The following is a 17811-nucleotide window of genomic DNA, read 5'->3' as shown; positions in this document are numbered from 1 at the left end:
CTCCTCTGTTGCCCTCACTAAAGGGCCCTTCGTATTTTTGGCATCGTTCGCTTGGACCTTCTCCGCCCTGCGGACCAATGGGATGGCAGCAGCAGCGGCAACAGTAGTCGACAGTCGGCCATGGAAAGAACAAGTGCGTGTGAGAGAGGAAGGAGATGGAAAAGAGGTCGCGAACCTTCCTCTCCCAATTAGCCGACGTAAACATGCCTTGCTTCAGAAGGAAGGAAATGATCCATCGTTATGCTTTACCCTAGGGAGGTGTTATCTGCGGGACGCCCCTTCTTTCGCTGTTATTTTTTTTTTCACCTCGAGTAAAAGGGACACATGGATTGCGAGCGCTCTTCGGTCCTTCGGCCTTAGGACATCTCCAACACTGATCCATAAATTTTCTCCTGCATCCGTCTGCAGGCAGGAGGGCCAGTCTACTTGACATTGATGTGGGAGCCGATCATCCAATACTATCCGCATACATTCGTCCCAAAAAAAATTTAAGCCCGCATGCTCAAATAGCCGCATATATAGTCTAGAATAGTTCAAATATTCAAATGCAGCAGTAGTTCCAATTTAAATAAGTTCCAACATTGTTGTACCCTATAACCGCCCACAGATAGTTAATCATACCTTCCCTTAGTTGCTTGTGAGTTGCTCGATGTCGAATCTGTTGATGCATTTGAACTAACTCTTCAAATATGTCGGATTCTAGTATAGAAGCTCGATATGCTCTTTTCAAGACCTGTGGCGGCATCCTTACCCTCAATCTCTACGATCATGTTGTGCACAATCACAGAACAGGTCATCACCTCCCACAAGGTCTCTGAATCCCATTGTCTAGCAGCCCACGAACAACTGCAAAGCGTGCATGCAGAACTCCAAATGCCCTGTCAACGTGCTTTCTAGCTACTTCTTGTTTTTGGCAAAGTGAGATTTTTTCTGGTGAACTAGGTTAGAGATTGCTGGAATTTTTGCCTATTTGGGCCTAGCCCAATAGCATTTTCAGAAATTCTTAATAAATCCTAGAGGCTCACACAGCCCATTCGTGCAAGGCAAGAGGTGGAACTAAAAGTTTAGTCCCACCTTGCTAGTTTAGAGGGAGTTGGACCTCTTTATAAGGGAGGCTCCTTCTCCACTTGTATGAGCATGAGAACAAGAGGGACATCCACGCGCGCTCCTCCGCCGCCGCCCGCCGCGCCGCGCCGCGCCGCGCCGCGCCGCGGGTTGCGGGAATGAGCCGAGCCGATGTCTAATTTTTGCCACGCACTACGGGTATACGAAAGGTCACTTGGGAGCTGAAAAGTTTTTGCGGTAGTGGATAATGAATACGAACGGCGCACCTCTTCGCGTGCTGCCTGTTCATTTCGTCTCCCTCCGTTGCTTCACCTCCCGGCGCAGCCTGTTCGCGTCCCTCTGTTGTGCCTATATAAGAGAGGTCGCTCCTCTTCTGAGAGACACATCAGAAGGTCCTCTTCCTCTCGCCACACAGTTCCAATCTCTGCGCTACTGCTGTCTTTCTCATCCTGGCTTGCGGCATGCACCGCACGTCGGGACAGTAGGCCTCCGAGACCGCACCTTTTGAGTCCTGTACGGGAGAAGGGTGATAAGGTTTTTGGGGAGCGCTCAGCGCGACTACTGGCTACTTCATCACGGACGATCCGGTCGCCGACGACGACTTCTTCCCCGACGTCCACGACCTCCTCGACGACATGGCAGGCGAGGACACCGACCCCAAGTCCAGCGCTTCTGCTGCTGTTGTGCCGTACGTGTTCTTCTCCTTTCTGTTAGAAGTCCTCCTACAGTTCTTGGCTCTAGTTTGTGCCCTACATATGTTAGGTTCTGTTTCGTATAAGAAACTTCATCTAGTGTTTGTTCTAGATGTGTTTACCTCAAATTCATATATGCAGATGTTGTTTACCTTCTCTCTGTCAGATTGCATGACTTGCTTTATATTTTCTATTTTAGTCATGCTTTATCTAGTATTTTTGTTAATAAAATCATTCGGTAAATTGCTCATATTTCCAACAATCCAAAAACCTTATTATAGGCAATTTACCCCGAGTGGTTTTGCTGCTTCCATGAGACCTCCTATGTTTGAGGGTATCCACTATAAGAGGTGGCGCGTGAGAGCAGTCTTATGGTTTCAGACCATGAGCTGCTATGACGCCACTCTTGGCAAACCTGAAGGAGAGCAAGATGCCCAACAGGAACAAGCTTTTCAGAAAATGGATACCTTGTTTAAGGCTGCTCTCTTGAGTGTTCTTGGTGAGAACATAGTTGATGCTTATGCGTCAATTGACAATGGAAAAGATATGTGGGACGCGCTCGAGGCCAAGTTTGGGGTCTCGGATGCCGGCACTGAGTTGTACATCATGGAGCAATTCTATGATTACAGGATGACTGAAGAGCGCTCCGTGGTTGAGCAGGCTCATGAGATACAGTCATTTGCTAGAGAACTTGAGCACTTCAATTGCATGCTACCGGACAAGTTTGTTGCCGGGGGTATCATCACTAAGCTTCCTCCTTCATGGAGGAACTTTGCTACCTTACTGAAACATAAGAGACAGGAGTTTTCCGTTCCGGATCTCATTGGTACTCTTGATGTGGAAGAAAAGGCGAGAGCAAAGGACACACGTGCTCGAGGTATTGAGGGAGGATCTAGTGCCAATCTGGTACAGAAGAAAAACTTCCAGTCCCATAAGTTCAAGAACAAGGGCAAGCTTGATGGTAAAGCAAAGTTTGATGGGAAGAACAAGGCTGTGCAGCACACGAACTTCAAGAAGAAGAATGACAAGAAGAAAGGTGTCTGTCATGTGTGTGGAGATCCTGATCATTGGGCTCCTAGTTGCCCCAATCGCTATGACAAGCGTCATCCTGGGAAAGGCGGCAAGACCGCTAATATTGTCATTGGAGACACTAACATGAAGGATGATGGGTATGGTATATTTCCCACTATTCTTTCAGTTAGTCATTCTCCTGATTGGTTGATTGACACGGGTGCTAATGTGCATGTATGCGGTGATATTTCCATGTTTTCGTCTTATCAGACCGCAGGGACTTCAACCGTGCTAATGGGCAACGGTTCAAGTGCTTCTGTTCGTGGTGTTGGCACGGTCGATCTGAAGTTTACTTCGGGGAAGATCGTGCGGCTGAAGAACGTGCATTATGTCCCCTCCGTCAATAAAAATCTTGTTAGCGAATCTCTTCTGTGTAGAGATGGCTATAAGCTTGTCTTTGAGTCGAATAAATTTGTAATATCCAAGTATGGAACCTTTGTTGGTAAAGGCTATGAGTCAGGAGGCATGTTTCATTTATCCTTATCAGACGTTTGCAATAAAGTTGTTAATCATATTTGCAACAATAGTGAATCAAATGTGTGGCATTCACGTCTTTGTCATGTTAACTTTGGTTGCATGTCACGACTAGCGAAGTTGAACTTAATCCCTAGTTTCACCACTGTCAAGGTATCTAAGTGTCAAGTATGTGTGCAAGCTAAGCAACCTCGTAAGTCTCACGTGACTGCGGAGACGAGAAATCTTGCACCACTAGAACTTATACATTCAGATCTATGTGAAATGAATGGTGTTTTGACAAAAGGTGGAAAGAAATATTTCATGACGTTAATTGACGACTCCACTAGATACTGCCGTGTGTATCTTCTGAAATCTAAGAATGAGGCTTTGAACTTTTTCAAGATCTATAAAGCTGAAGTGGAAAACCAACTTGATCAAAAAATCAAGAGGCTTAGGTCCGACCGTGGTGGAGAGTATTTTTCCAATGAATTTGATGATTTTTGTGCGGAACATGGTATAATCCATGAGAGGACGCCTCCCTACTCACCTCAGTCAAATGGGGTGGCCGAAAGGAAGAACCGTACTCTAACTGATTTGGTTAACGCCATGTTAGACACATCGGGTCTCTCCAAGGCATGGTGGGGGAGGCGATATTGACTGCATGTCATGTCCTAAACCGAGTTCCCACAAAGAACAAAGAGATAACTCCATTCGAGGAATGGGAGAAGAAAAGATTAAAGCTCTCTTATCTACGAACCTGGGGTTGTTTGGCGAAAGTCAATGTGCCAATTCCAAAGAAGCGGAAGCTGGGACCAAAAACTGTGGATTGTGTTTTCCTGGGATATGATTTTCATAGCATTGGCTATAGATTCTTGGTTGTAAAATCTAAGGTACCTGACATGCATGTCGGTACGATCATGGAGTCGAATGATGCGACTTTCTTTCAAGATATCTTTCCCATGAAGGATATGGCTACCTCATCTAATCAGGAAATGCCTAGTTCATCGAATCAGGAACCAGTTACAATTACCGAACCTGCCATTTCGATGGAACACTTTGAAAGTCCTGTGGAGGAAAACAATGAAGTTCCTACTAGGAGCAAGAGACAGAGGACTGCAAAGTCCTTTAGTGATGATTTTCTTGTGTATCTCATAGATGACACTCCCAGTTCTATTTCGGAGGCCTATGCATCGGAAGATGCTGACTACTGAAAGGAAGCGGTTCGTAGCGAGATGGATTCCATCTTGGCGAATGAAACTTGGGAGATAACTGATCGTCCTTATGGGTGCAAACCTATAGGATGCAAATGGGTATTCAAGAAGAAGCTTAGGCCTGATGGTACTATTGAAAAGTACAAGGCTCGGCTCGTGGCAAAGGGTTATACCCAAAAGGAAGGTGAAGACTTTTTTGATACTTACTCACCTGTGGCTCGACTGACCACTATTCGAGATCTACTTTCACTAGCTGCCTCACATGATCTTCTCGTTCATCAAATGGATGTTAAGACTGCTTTCCTAAATGGAGAGTTGGATGAGGAAATTTATATGGAACAACCAGATGGGTTTGTAATAGATGGTCAGGAAGGGAAAGTGTGCAAGTTGCTGAAGTCTTTATATGGACTCAAGCAAGCACCCAAACAGTGGCATGAGAAGTTCGAAAGAACTCTAACAGCTGCAGGCTTTGTTGTGAACGAAGCTGACAAATGTGTGTACTATCGCCATGGTGGGGGCGAGGGAGTTATGCTTTGCTTGTATGTTGATGACATACTGATTTTCGGAACAAATCTGAATGTTATTAAGGAGGTCAAGGATTTCTTATCTCGCTGTTTTGAGATGAAGGATTTAGGAGTGGCTGATGTCATTCTGAACATCAAGTTGTTGAGAGATGATGATGGTGGGATTACATTGCTTCAATCTCACTATGTGGAAAAGATCTTGAGTCGCTTTGGCTATAGTGACTGCAAGCCCTCTCCAACACCATATGATGCTAGCGTGCTGCTTCGAAAGAATCGAAGAATTGCTAGAGATCAATTGAAGTATTCTCAGATTATTGGCTCACTTATGTACTTAGCCAGTGCTACAAGACCTGACATCTCTTTTGCTGTTAGCAAACTGAGTCGGTTTGTTTCAAAACCAGGAGATGTGCATTGGAAAGCTCTAGAGAGAGTTTTGCGTTATTTGAAAGGCACTGCGAATTATGGAATTCACTACACTGGGCATCCAAAGGTGCTTGAAGGATATAGTAACTCAAACTGGATCTCAGATGCTGATGAGATAAAGGCCACGAGCGGTTATGTATTCACTCATGGAGGTGGCGCTGTTTCTTGGAAGTCTTGCAAGCAGACCATCTTAACGAGGTCAACAATGGAAGCAGAACTCACAGCACTAGATACAGCTACGGTCGAAGCAGATTGGCTTTGTCGGCTCTTGAATGACTTGCCGGTAGTTGAGAAACCTGTACTGGGTATCCTTATGAACTGTGACAATCAAACTGTGATCACTAAAGTGAGCAGCTCAAAGGATAACATGAAGTCATCAAGACACGTTCAGAGAAGGTTAAAGTCTGTCAGAAAAATGAAAAACTCTGGAGTTATTGCATTGGACTATATCCAAACGTCTAAAAATCTGGCAGATCCTTTTACTAAGGGTTTATCACGTAATGTGATAGATAATGCATCGAGGGAGATGGGAATGAGACCCACAATATGAGTTGTTCACAGTGGTAACCTATTCTTTGTGATTGGAGATCACGTGAATTAGATGTGGAAGACAAGCTGTTGGTCAACTGAGAGGAGAGTATCCTTACTGTTAAAATACCACTCCATGAAGATGCAATATTCTCCTAATCTGCATTGCAGGTTGATGTATATCTTAATGTGTTCTAAGTGGCTTTTTGAAGCAGAGATGTTGTCCTGCAGAACATCTTTTGAAGAACGCACCTATATGAGTCTGATTGTTAAACCTCGCAATCTATGAGAGTAGGATTCTCTCTAGTAAACTCATGAAAGGTCACGGAGTATGATGCATAAGCTCCACCCGCGGGGAAGACCCACGGTAGCCACGTATCGGTCAAGGCTTTATGTGAAATTAGATTCGCAGAAAACTTGCAGTTCAAGGCCCAGTCCACTCTTCAAGTTGCTTACTAGTGTAGCATAGGGTTCTAGGTGGAAGTTCAACTTAATAGTCTCCACTGCAGTACCGGTATATAAAACAATGTTTTGGAACCAAAGACAAATTTTGTGTGCCTCTGGGATCTGGTGGGGGATTGCTGGAATTTTTGCCTATTTGGGCCTAGCCCAATAGCATTTTCAGAAATTCCTAATAAATCCTAGAGGCCCACGCAGCCCATTCGTGCAAGGCAAGAGGTAGAACTAAAAGTTTAGTCCCACCTTGCTAGTTTAGAGGGAGTTGGACCTCTTTATAAGGGAGGCTCCTTCCCCACTTGTATGAGCATGAGAACAAGAGGGACATCCACGCGCGCTCCTCCTCCTCCGCCCGCCTCGCCACGCCACGCCACGCCACGCCTCGTCACAACGCACCGCGCCGCGCCGTGCCGCGGGAATGAGCCGAGCCGATGTCTAATTTTTGCCACGCACTACGGGTATACGAAAGGTCACCTGGGAGCTGAAAAGTTTTTGCGGTAGTGGATAATGAATATGAACGGCGCACCTCTTCGCGTGCTGCCTATTCACTTCGTCTCCCTCCGTTGCTTCACCTCCCGGCGCAGCCTGCTCGCGTCCCTCTGTTGTGCCTATATAAGAGAGGTCACTCCTCTCTCGAGAGACACATCAGAAGATCCTCTTCCTCTCGCCACACAGTTCCAATCTCTGCGCTACTACTGTCTTCCTCATCCCGGCTTGCAGCGTGCACCGCACGTCGGGACAGTAGGCCTCCGAGACCGCACCTTTTGAGTCTTGTACGGGAGAAGGGTGATAAGGTTTTTGGGGAGCGCTCAGCGCGACTACTGGCTACTTCATCACGGACGATCCGGTCGCCGACGACTACTTCCCCGACGACGACTTCTTCCCCGACGTCCACGACCTCCTCGACGACATGGCAGGCAAGGACACCGACCCCAAGTCCAGCGCTTCTGCTGCTGCTGTGTCGTACGTGTTCTTCTCCTTTCTGTTAGAAGTCCTCCTACAGTTCTTGGCTCTAGTTTCTGCCCTACGTATGTTAGGTTCTGTTTCGTATAAGCAACTTCATCTAGTGTCTGTTCTAGATGTGTTTACCTCAAGTTCATATATGCAGATGATGTTTACCTTCTCTCTGTCAGATTGCATGACTTGCTTTATATTTTCTATTTTAGTCATGCTTTATCTAGTATTTTTGTTAATAAAATCATTCGGTAAATTGCTCATATTTCCAACAGAGATGGTGTTGACAAAAGTAGCAACGGAAGATAGATACCGTCAACCAGATAGTTGCCCATGTTGTACTCATGACCATTGATGGTATAGTGGCAAGGAGGAACTTTTCTTTCAGTCAACCTAGCAAACAATGATGAACGTTAACGCTGCAGCACATTGATGTCATTGTGAGACACCGGACATGCCAAAAAAGCATGCCAAATCCAAAGATATTGTGATGCACTTGCTTCAAGAATGATGGTGGGCTTCTTAATATGACCCTCATATTGCCCTTGTAAAACTTTTGGGCATTTCTTCCATTTTCCAATGCATGCAGTCAAGAGATCCGAACAAACCTGGCCACCCCCTTGCTTCCAAGATTGCCAAGAGCCTCTCGGTCTCTGCCATAGTTGGTTCTCTTAGGTACTACTGATATCCAAACACCGAGACCATGACAGTTGCAAACCTGAGCATGACACCTTCACATGTACTATCAGGCATCCGTAGGTACTCGTTCCACGAATCAGCGGCCGTGCCATATGCAAGCATCCGCAGTGCGCCCGTGCAATTCTGGTAACTAGAGAACCCAATCCTTGCCAAGGCGTCCTTCTTCAAGATGAAGTAGTCATCAGAGGATCAGAGGCCATGGTAGAGACGACCAAAGACATTTTTGCGCATCCGAAAGCGCCGACGAAAACTGTCAGCGGAGAGGGCATCGGGGGCAAAGTAGTCATCCATCAAGGTCAAATGGTCGCGCACCCTGTTGCGGTTGAGCACTCGACGACCCTTGATCGGTCCCTTGAAATTGAGAACATGCTCTTTCGCACATTCCACGTCCGCAAGGACCGCCAGCATCATCACTGTCTCATCTGTGTAATCCTCGTCTGATGAGCCATTGGACGACTTAAGATAGTGCTCGTATCCAAATACAGTGCTTCAAAAAAGAAGGGACAAAAAATTGAAGCATGGGTATTTCATCGGACAAAACGCGATGCGAGCTATGAAAAAGAGAAATTCAGCAATGAATAGCGATGTTACTGTTGACGCTATTCAACGTTAATTTTGTCGTTTTCATAACTCACATCCCGTAATGTGTTTAAACTTAATATTTTGCATGCCAATAGAAACATCACCCTCTTAACATCCTATATCATTTTGAGATTTTTCTTTTTGAAACTTTAAATATCATTTTCACGTGGTTTTCACCGGTTTCCACCGAATGTCAGCTTTTTGTATGATATTCTCGCCAGAAAATTTAAGGGCTTGCCCAGTCACCATTTGAGGATAACTTCAGACACATCAGCGTTTGAGGGACCAGATTTAGCGTCTTGCTGTAGATGCCATAAAAGAATGGACAGATCTTGAGATCTACGATGGCTACTCTTATCCGGTTTTATAATGCCCATAAAAAAAATTGTGCATGTGCCGATCTGCCATCCTGTCTACTCGTGTTCCATGCTCTAACAAATGTCTTGGCAAAAACAATAAAGATCTGCACAGTTGCAGCTACTACTCCATATTCAGTAATGGTTTAATGGAGTACTACTAAATTTCCAAAGGTAAACATTCGCAGCCGGTCGACCGGCTACCTGTTCCGCCGGTCGCTAGTGCGCATGTACTGGGCCCACGGGTGCTCTTCTCTTGCCACATACCTCATCACGTGTCGTTGTTCCCCTTTCTCTCATCGATTTGACCAGGACATCGCAACTTCCCCTATCTTCCTCACAAATCACAGCCACCGCTGCACACAACGGCCACCAATCGCCGCTGTAAATCGAGAGGAGGAAGGCGCTGCTGCGAGGGGTCCTGGGGAAGGGAGGTGCTGTGTTTTTGGCCGGCGGTTTTTGGTGGCGAATCTGGTGCGGAGAGCCCCGACGGCAGCTGGCCCGAGCCAATGGAGACACCAGCACGAGGTGTGATGCGGGGCGATAACGGCGACTCGAGGTGCCGAGTGCTACAACCGCGTCGTGCCTGGAGCTAGGACCGGCGTGCCGAGTTGCGGGGGCATGCTGGAACCGGCGAGGCGGAGTGCCACCACCGGCAAAGAGCGGTGCTTCACCCGGATTCGACGAGAGCTGCCATCGGCTGCAATTTTTGCTACAACTAGGTTTTTGTTTTGCTCGAATTAGTGATTTTTTTTGCAAGGATTTGTAATTGGGGGTGCTTCTTGCTGGAACCAGCTCTAATTTTTGCTGCTACCATCTATGATTTTTGCTACTACCATATATGATTTTGCTACTACAATCTTTCAGATTTTTGCTACCGCCCGTCTTTGATTTTGGCTGAAACGAGTTTCAAATTTTTGCTACCACCGCCCTTTGTTTTTGCTGCTACCGTATTTGATTTTTGCTACCACTCTTTCTTTTTGATTTTTTTGTTAGATTCCTCTTTTTTGCTGGAACCATCGAAGTATTTTGCTGGAGCTGGTTGATTCCATAGCACGGCCCTGACGGCCGCTTTTCTTCCCTCGTGCGAGATGTGCCAGGGGAGCTACGAAATTGGCAAAACCTGGAACCGGTGCACAATTTTGTTGGAATCGGCGCCAAATTTTGCTGGAACCGATTACGGCGACGGCTACGGTAGGAGCAACGAACTAGCGAGGATGTTTCAACCTGCAGGCTCTTTTGCTGGAACCGACGGCGTGTTTTGCTACATGGGGACAGACACACGCGGGGCACGAGCGATGCGACCATCAAGCCGGCGAGGGGGTCCGGCGGGCTGCGCTGCCGAGCAGTGGCTGCGAGCCGACGAGAGGCGCCATCGAGCCAGAGGCGAAAGGCCGCGGGGGAACCACGAGCTAGTAGGGAATGTGTGCGGCTGGCGTTTCTCGCGAGAAGAAAGGGCTGGCGTTTCTCGCGAGAAGAGAGGGACGTGCGCGAGGCAATCGTGTGGTCCAGGGCGCGTGCATCGGGCGGCTGCGCGTCGACCGGCCCAAATTTGGGCCGGTCGACCGGCGCCTAGTACTGCCCATTTCCAAAAGGATTCCCGCGAGAAGAAGGCCGCGACGCATGGGCGAATCAAGCCGATAGTATACAAGTACGTACGTTTTAAAACGGTTGCTGGCTCTGGCGTGGCAGCACGCACGCCGTCGCGTGGTGCCGATCTGAAGGCAGAAAAGGGGGCCGACAGGCGTATCGCGGCACCTGCGCCCGCATCACCACCCCCGGAAACCATTTTTGCAGCTTAGCTCCAGTCCCCTGCGACAGCCTACAGCTACTCCCCTGTTTAAAGGCCGGTGTGGGGGAGGAGGAGAAGCAAGTCCGCCAGCTGCAGCTACTCCTGCTGCTTGCTTCCCCCCTGTCGCCGGTCGAAGAAGGAGATGGGGAGGCTACTCCCGCTGGCGCTGCTCGTCCTCCTCTCTGCCGCCGCCGCTGCCCCCCAGGTTCGGTTCTTCTCGTCTTATCTGAACGAGATCCCACCTCTGCTGCAGATTTGGTAGTAGTAGTCGAGCGCAGCGAACCTCGGAAGCTTAGTGGGTGACGACCTGTCCTCCGCGAAGCGCGAACGAATCCACCACCCCGGACCTGATGGAGGGGCCTCGGGCCTCCCGCGCCGTGTTGCAGCTAGATGGCGAGCCCGTCCTCTGATAGACTGATACTGAAAAACGAATAGCTTGGAACGAATGTTCGATCCCTTCATCCCATGTTTTTCTCTGCTTGGGATAAAATGTGCCCACCCCTACTAGCATTAAGGAATCAGTCATGATGTTACGCAGTTGGCTGAATCACATCCATGTTTGCTTTAACATGTGTTTGTACCTGCAGCTCGTCGGAGCTGCGAGGGGAGACCATTCCCTACCAATAATACAGGTCATTTTTTATCCCCCTCAAATTGACACCATATTTATGTCTACTCCTACTCATCTTCTATTGTTTGTACTAATAATCATAATCATAATGGTGTTGTACTATCACAGGTTCGTTACCAAACTTGCGGAGATTAGCAATTTAGCAGGGTACGGCTTTCCGTTTAGGGAAACTTTGAGGATCGCAAGCTTAATGGGTCCCTACCGTCCTCGCCCGTGCTGGTGGAGCTCGACTCGATGGCGAGCCAACCGAGGGCCTTTTCTCTGATAAGCTGATGCCAAACACTGAAAGTCGAATAGCTCTGAAACAAAATTCTGTTTTTTTTAGTGTTATCGTGCTGACCTTCCCAGGAAGGCGTGGCAGAACAAATGTTTTTTATGGCAATTTTAGTAGCCGCGATGATGACAAAATTAGTTAGCAAGCACGGCAAAACCTGGCCAAAAAATAATTGAACTGAACGGATTTGTCATGCTTACCCACTAAACTTGCCATCCACGGACAACAAAAATTGCTAAGAACGAAAACCCGATCCTAACACCGAATAGATAGGGTCAGGGTGTTACTCGGTTAGCTGAATCACATATATATTTGCTTAAAATCTCTATGTACATGCAGCTAGCGGGAGCAGCCAAGGCAGAGCATTCCCTAGGAATCATCCAGGTGACTTTTAGTCCCACTCAGACATGGTTTTTGAGTCGCGACTCATGCGAGTCGCTCTGGGGCAGCGACTCGGAAGAAGTCGAGCCTGCGTTGTGACTAGTCGCGACTCAGAGTCGCGAGTCGACACTAAGCTGAGTCGACCATATTTTTGCGACTCATAGACTAGTCGTCGACTAGTCGCGACTAGTCGAGCGACTCGAAATCCATGCACTCAGATTGACACCATCTCTAAATCTATTGTTTGTATTGCTCTTCATGATATGGTGTTGTATTGTACTGTCGCAGAAGGACATCATTCAGACGGTCAACAAGCATCCCAATGCCGGGTGGACGGCTGGACACAATCCCTACCTCGCAAACTATACTGTACATAGAACACTCTGTTCATCTTGTGTTTCCATCGAGGCACCATTTTTTTCTTCTCTGTTTGCTGACCTCGGAATCATCCTCTTCCGTGCAGATTGAGCAATTTAAGCATATCCTGGGAGTGAAGCCAACGCCTCCAGGTTTACTGGCTGGTGTTCCAACCAAAACTTATTCTACATCAGAAAAGGAGGATCTCCCAAAGGAGTTCGACGCCAGATCTAAATGGTCTGGCTGCAGCACGATCGGGAAAATACTTGGTAAGCTCAACTACTAGATAACTCCATGATCATAAACCGGTTCTATGCCGTTTTAATTGCACTGACCAACTTCATTTAATCGTTGTTTTTCTCCAATACCTTGGAAAACGCTGATTTTCATGAGCAGATCAAGTAAGTCTATGCACATTACCTTATGTCGTTACCACCACGAGTGCTTGCTGGAAAATTGAAGATGATCAAGGTAGTATGTATTGGTTGACAATGGCAGGGTCACTGTGGTGCGTGTTGGGCCTTTGGTGCTGTGGAGTGCCTGCAAGATCGTTTCTGCATTCATCACGGCGTGGTGAGTGCATATGGACGATCCGTCTACTCTCGGGTCCGTTTTTAAACAGGCCTGTTTGGTCCTTTTCTTACAATAACCAGCCTGCTGGTTTTATTCCTTGCAGAACGTTTCACTTTCTGTCAATGACATAGTGGCTTGCTGTGGGTTTCTGTGTGGCGATGGTTGTGAGGGAGGATATCCTATCTTCGCATGGCAATACTTCGTCGAGAACGGTGTTGTTACTGACGAGGTATAGCTAACTCTCTATTTTCTACCACTTCAGTGTCCTGATACTATTTTGATCCTGTTATTATGAATCACTTCTCTCTGTTCTAAGTTCTAACTACAACAGTGGGTATTACTGAATCTGTAATATCAATATAATGGAAGTTGGATAGTATATTAATTATCAGTAATATTTCGATCCGTAAATGAAATTGATTGGTTTGTGAATACATTTTTTTAACAGCTCAGATATTGATTGTATCATTTGGCGCTAAATGATATGGTAACACTGTATATTTGAACCCGAAAATCAGGGAATAGTAGGAGCATATTGTAATCTTAGTGTGTCCTGACTATTTGCAAATTCATCCCAACTTTGTTCAGGCACAACACTACAATACAAATTGCTCTGTTTCAAGTTTTGGAAAATTCGCTGTCGCATATACAACATGTGTTGGGTTTAGTCCTACATCGGTTGTGGGGGTAGACATAACACGATTTATAAGGGTGGGGGTGTCCCCTCCTAACAGGCTCCTAACAGGCTAGTCTTTTGGGGGAAGAGGGCCCAAGGCCTCTCATAAGTCGGTGTTGCTCTCCGGTTGGGCCTGGTGACGCATGTGGGTCGGAAACGCTGGTGTAGCGGACCCGGGATTGCGTAACATAATAGCACGGGCACGCGGGGTAGCCGGCGGCGTGTGCCAGCGCCCGGGCGGCCGGAGTGCGGTATTGTGACGGTGTCACGGGGAGGAGCGCCCGTAGTCAGGCCCCGGGGATGTAGCCATATCGGTGAACCTCGTTAACAAATCTCGGTGTTGTGCCTCGTGTGATTGCTTGGTCCTAGGTAGATCGACGGAGCGCCTTGGATTTATTCTAACAACATGAAGTACAAGAATCATTATAAATATTTCTTCATGATCTTCAAGAAAGATCTTCTGGAAAACACAGAAAGCCTAGCTGAAAGCCTGAAACTATCTGCACGCCTTTATCTGGCTAGATTTTTTTGCATTTTTTCTTTCTGTTCCTCACTATGTATTGCTTTCATATCATTTTATTGTATTTTTATTTAACTAGGCTCTCCCCTAATGTTTCTTGTAAAAAAGACTCAGCTGAGCATACCACTCATCCTTGTACATATTACTGTCTTGCAGTGCGATCCATTCTTTGATCAGGTTGGCTGCCAGCATCCTGGATGCGAACCTGCTTATCCTACACCTGTGTGTGAAAAGAAATGCAAGGTTCAGAACCAAGTTTGGGAGGAAAAGAAACATTTCAGCATCGATGCATACCAAGTAAACTCTGATCCACATGACATCATGGCAGAGGTCTACAAGAATGGCCCTGTAGAAGTTTCTTTCATAATTTATGAGGTAACTTCGATTCAGTATTTGATGTTTGACATGTGTTCTGCCAAGGCTCTCAAAATGAGTCGAAATTTCTGCTATTACTTTGAAATGTACAAACATAATATAAACAAAACTTTGAAAAGCTTTAAATCTGAATAAAACCGTGGAAAGAACATGGCAGTAGGAGAAATGGAAACAAAAACATACATACTCTTGTTAGCATACTGAAATATGAAATACAATTATTATCTTTGAAGCCTTGCATGCGGCCAACAACTCATATGCTTTATGATTGTATATAAGACTACAGAAGTACAGATTCTGTCATCAAAGGTGAAGAAGATATTTGTTACTTTCAGTGCTGATTTAATACAGCAATTTGCTGCAGGACTTTGCACACTACAAGTCAGGTGTTTACAAGCAAATCACAGGTAGGATGGTGGGAGGTCATGCCGCCAAATTGATTGGATGGGGAACAAGTGATGCTGGCGAGGATTACTGGGTATCTTGTTAATTCTCTACCTTACACTATTTATCAAACAATGATCAAGTCTTGACGTGTTTCATTTTGTCTTCTGCTTCTCAGCTTCTTGCAAATCAGTGGAACAGAGGATGGGGCAATGTGAGTGTGACATATACCCTGTATTGTTGAAGTGCAAGAGTGAATGGTAGGATCATGTGTTTGGCTAATTAACAAGTTTTGGTTTCTGATTCATTGTAGGATGGGTACTTCAAGGTCATAAGGGGCACGAATGAATGTGGCATTGAAGGAGATGTTAATGCCGGTATGCCCTCGACAAAGAACATCGCGGGTAGCGCCTTTGCAATGTGAAGTCTGAGCGGCGCCTTTCCTCTGTTGCAGTTGGAATTAGGGATTTTCCTATCAAATTAAGACCCTCTTTGATTCAACGGATTTTCATAGGACTAGCAAATATGCCCGTGCGTTGCAACGGAAGAAAAACAATCAGATTATGCAGATTATACCAGGATGAGATAAGGACTTTTAAAATGTCATTTCTTAAACTACATCTGAGTAATGTCATTATGAGATAAGGGACTTCTAAAAAGTCATTTCAAAAACTGAAATGTGATGGTGTCATCGTGACTTGATTTCCTAAGGCACCACAACGTTTTTTTTGGCTGAGCAAACTATACATTGATGGACCTTGCTTGAACTAGACTGATGAATGATGTGTCTCGCCTTGACCTGGCATCGCGGCGTTTTCCATGACCAGTAAAACTATAGTACCAAAATAAATATAGCTATGTAGGCAAATTAGACATTTAGTCATTTTCATATAGCTTACAAAAATAACCCACAGAAAGTTGTGTCAATTTTTTTGGGGCCCAGCGCTATGTAGACGACAAAAAAAAATTATACATGACGCGCGATAGACTACTAAAAAAATAAAATGACCTCTAAAGATTCCCTAAAACAACTCTATGTAAGCGATGGTTTCTTTTGTTTATTATTTACGGGTTTGTTTGAATTTTTATGAACATTTTCTAAAATTTAATTGACATTATTTCCAAATTCCAGAATATGTTTTGAATAAACATCTCTGAATTTCAAGAACATTTTATGATTTCTCAAAAAATCTAAAACTCACAACTTTTTAAATTTTGGAATTTTTGAAAATCTCGAATTAATTTAAAGAAGGAAAATCAAAAAATAAGAAAGAAAGAAAGGAAAAAAGAAATAAAAAATAGGGGGCATCACGCCTCTCACACATGGGCCGGCCCATACGCATACGCGGGAGGAGGAGGTCCGCTTGCCTTAAGAAAGGGAAAAAAGAAAGAAAAGAAGAGAAAAAAGGCTGGATTTGGATCCAACCCGGGTCTCCGGCCTAAAACACCGAGGTCTTGGCCGCTACATCACTCTGATATATGAGGGTAACACTATATAAGACTCAAAGCTCAAGGCGACTTTGGAAAAATAGTCGAATTGTTTTCTACACTTATGGGTAGCATAGTGGGTAATTTATAGCAACTTCGGGGGTAATATTTAGATGAACTATGAAGTGGTAGTCTCTTTATTATTAGGTAGAGATTAGAATCATTAGGAATTTTTCTATGTAGGCCGTTTGATTAGTAGGATTGAATCCTTTAGGATTTTTTCCTAAAGAATAATTTGTACTACATTCCATTGGATATCTAGCATCGACTCAATTTTTTAGAAAAAGAACCTTTGTTCTTATGTGATCAAATAAAAAACTTAAATCTTGTAGGATTTGAAAGAGTGAATTTTATTGACTCAAAATGAATCATCAAATGGATACGGACATAATGGACACACACCCGATCTCTGCATAACTCATATGCACACAACCAACATATACAAAAACATCCTGGTAATCAGCAAAGTCATAGAAGATTAAAACTATACCTAAGAGAGGAAAAAATGGTCAAAACATCGACCGGCAAACTACAATAATGATAATCTCTGCACCAACTATCTCTTGACACCACAAAGACACGAAGTTCATTAACAGCAATGCTTTTTGTTAAAAACAATGCCAATATTATGTGTAAAGTTGTGCTACAATTGGACTTCCAATTACTTGCGGATTAGGTGTTTGAGTCGGACATATGTAACCCGAGCCTATTATATGAGGGCATCACCGGTAGCCAAGTAAATTTGACATAAGTTGGCAGGCTAGACATAGATCATGAGAGGGACGTTCCGGGGCGCTCGTGGCAGGGGTGGCCGAACTGGCCGCGGCGGGTGGTCGGAGTGTTGTCTTGATGTCTAGGCGTGCTTGTCGTCCAATGTATCATGTGATTTGGTACATGTTGCTGAACTCGTTAACAAATTTGGTTGTCATGCTTGTGCTTGTGTGATTGCTTGCCCTCGACTGATCGACATGCACACTGAATTATTCTAACACGTGGTATCATGAGCTAGGTTGGCACATAGTTAAGAAGTTGTCGGCAAGCTAAAAGCCATGCGAAGCAGGCGCTCTCGACGAGATGTGTTGTGCAACAGATCGGTTTGATTCTGTCAATGGTGGCGGCAGCAGGAGTTGCGCTAGGCGATGCAGACTAGCAACCTAGGGCATGCAACGACCATGCACATTGTTGTATGCTGAGCTAGCGAGGTGCATAGCCTAACCGGCTGAAAGTGCAATCATGCCTTTAAGCATATTTTTTTATGTCGATGACAATGTATATATAGGAGGTAAGTTAATACACAAGTTTTAGTCCCCAAGGAAATTATGTGTGTGGATCGTAGCCCCCCC

At 45.5% G+C, this 17811-nt stretch overlaps 1 protein-coding gene across 3 annotated transcripts; it reads left to right on the top strand.

The window, feature by feature from the left end:
• The first annotated feature begins 9316 nt into the window (after nt 1–9316).
• LOC119294960 (cathepsin B-like protease 2) lies at nt 9317–15669 on the top strand. Of its 3 annotated transcripts, XM_037573273.1 has the most exons (12): nt 9317–11014; nt 11397–11441; nt 12054–12098; nt 12384–12464; nt 12559–12721; nt 12849–12853; nt 12951–13025; nt 13129–13254; nt 14378–14596; nt 14961–15074; nt 15159–15194; nt 15294–15669. In XM_037573273.1, the coding sequence occupies exons 1-12, from the start codon at nt 10952–10954 to the stop codon at nt 15402–15404; spliced, it is 1083 nt and encodes a 360-aa protein (XP_037429170.1). In that variant the 5' UTR covers nt 9317–10951; the 3' UTR covers nt 15405–15669. The 3 variants fall into 3 exon arrangements, with proteins under 3 accessions (XP_037429170.1, XP_037429172.1, XP_037429173.1); XM_037573275.1 differs by lacking the exon at nt 11397–11441; XM_037573276.1 differs by lacking the exon at nt 12054–12098.
• The last annotated feature ends 2142 nt before the right edge of the window (nt 15670–17811 follow it).

Source organism: Triticum dicoccoides, chromosome 4B (genome assembly GCF_002162155.2).
Source record: "Triticum dicoccoides isolate Atlit2015 ecotype Zavitan chromosome 4B, WEW_v2.0, whole genome shotgun sequence".
In the NCBI taxonomy this organism is placed as follows: Eukaryota; Viridiplantae; Streptophyta; class Magnoliopsida; order Poales; family Poaceae; genus Triticum; species Triticum dicoccoides.
This window is presented reverse-complemented; position numbering and strand designations above follow the sequence as displayed.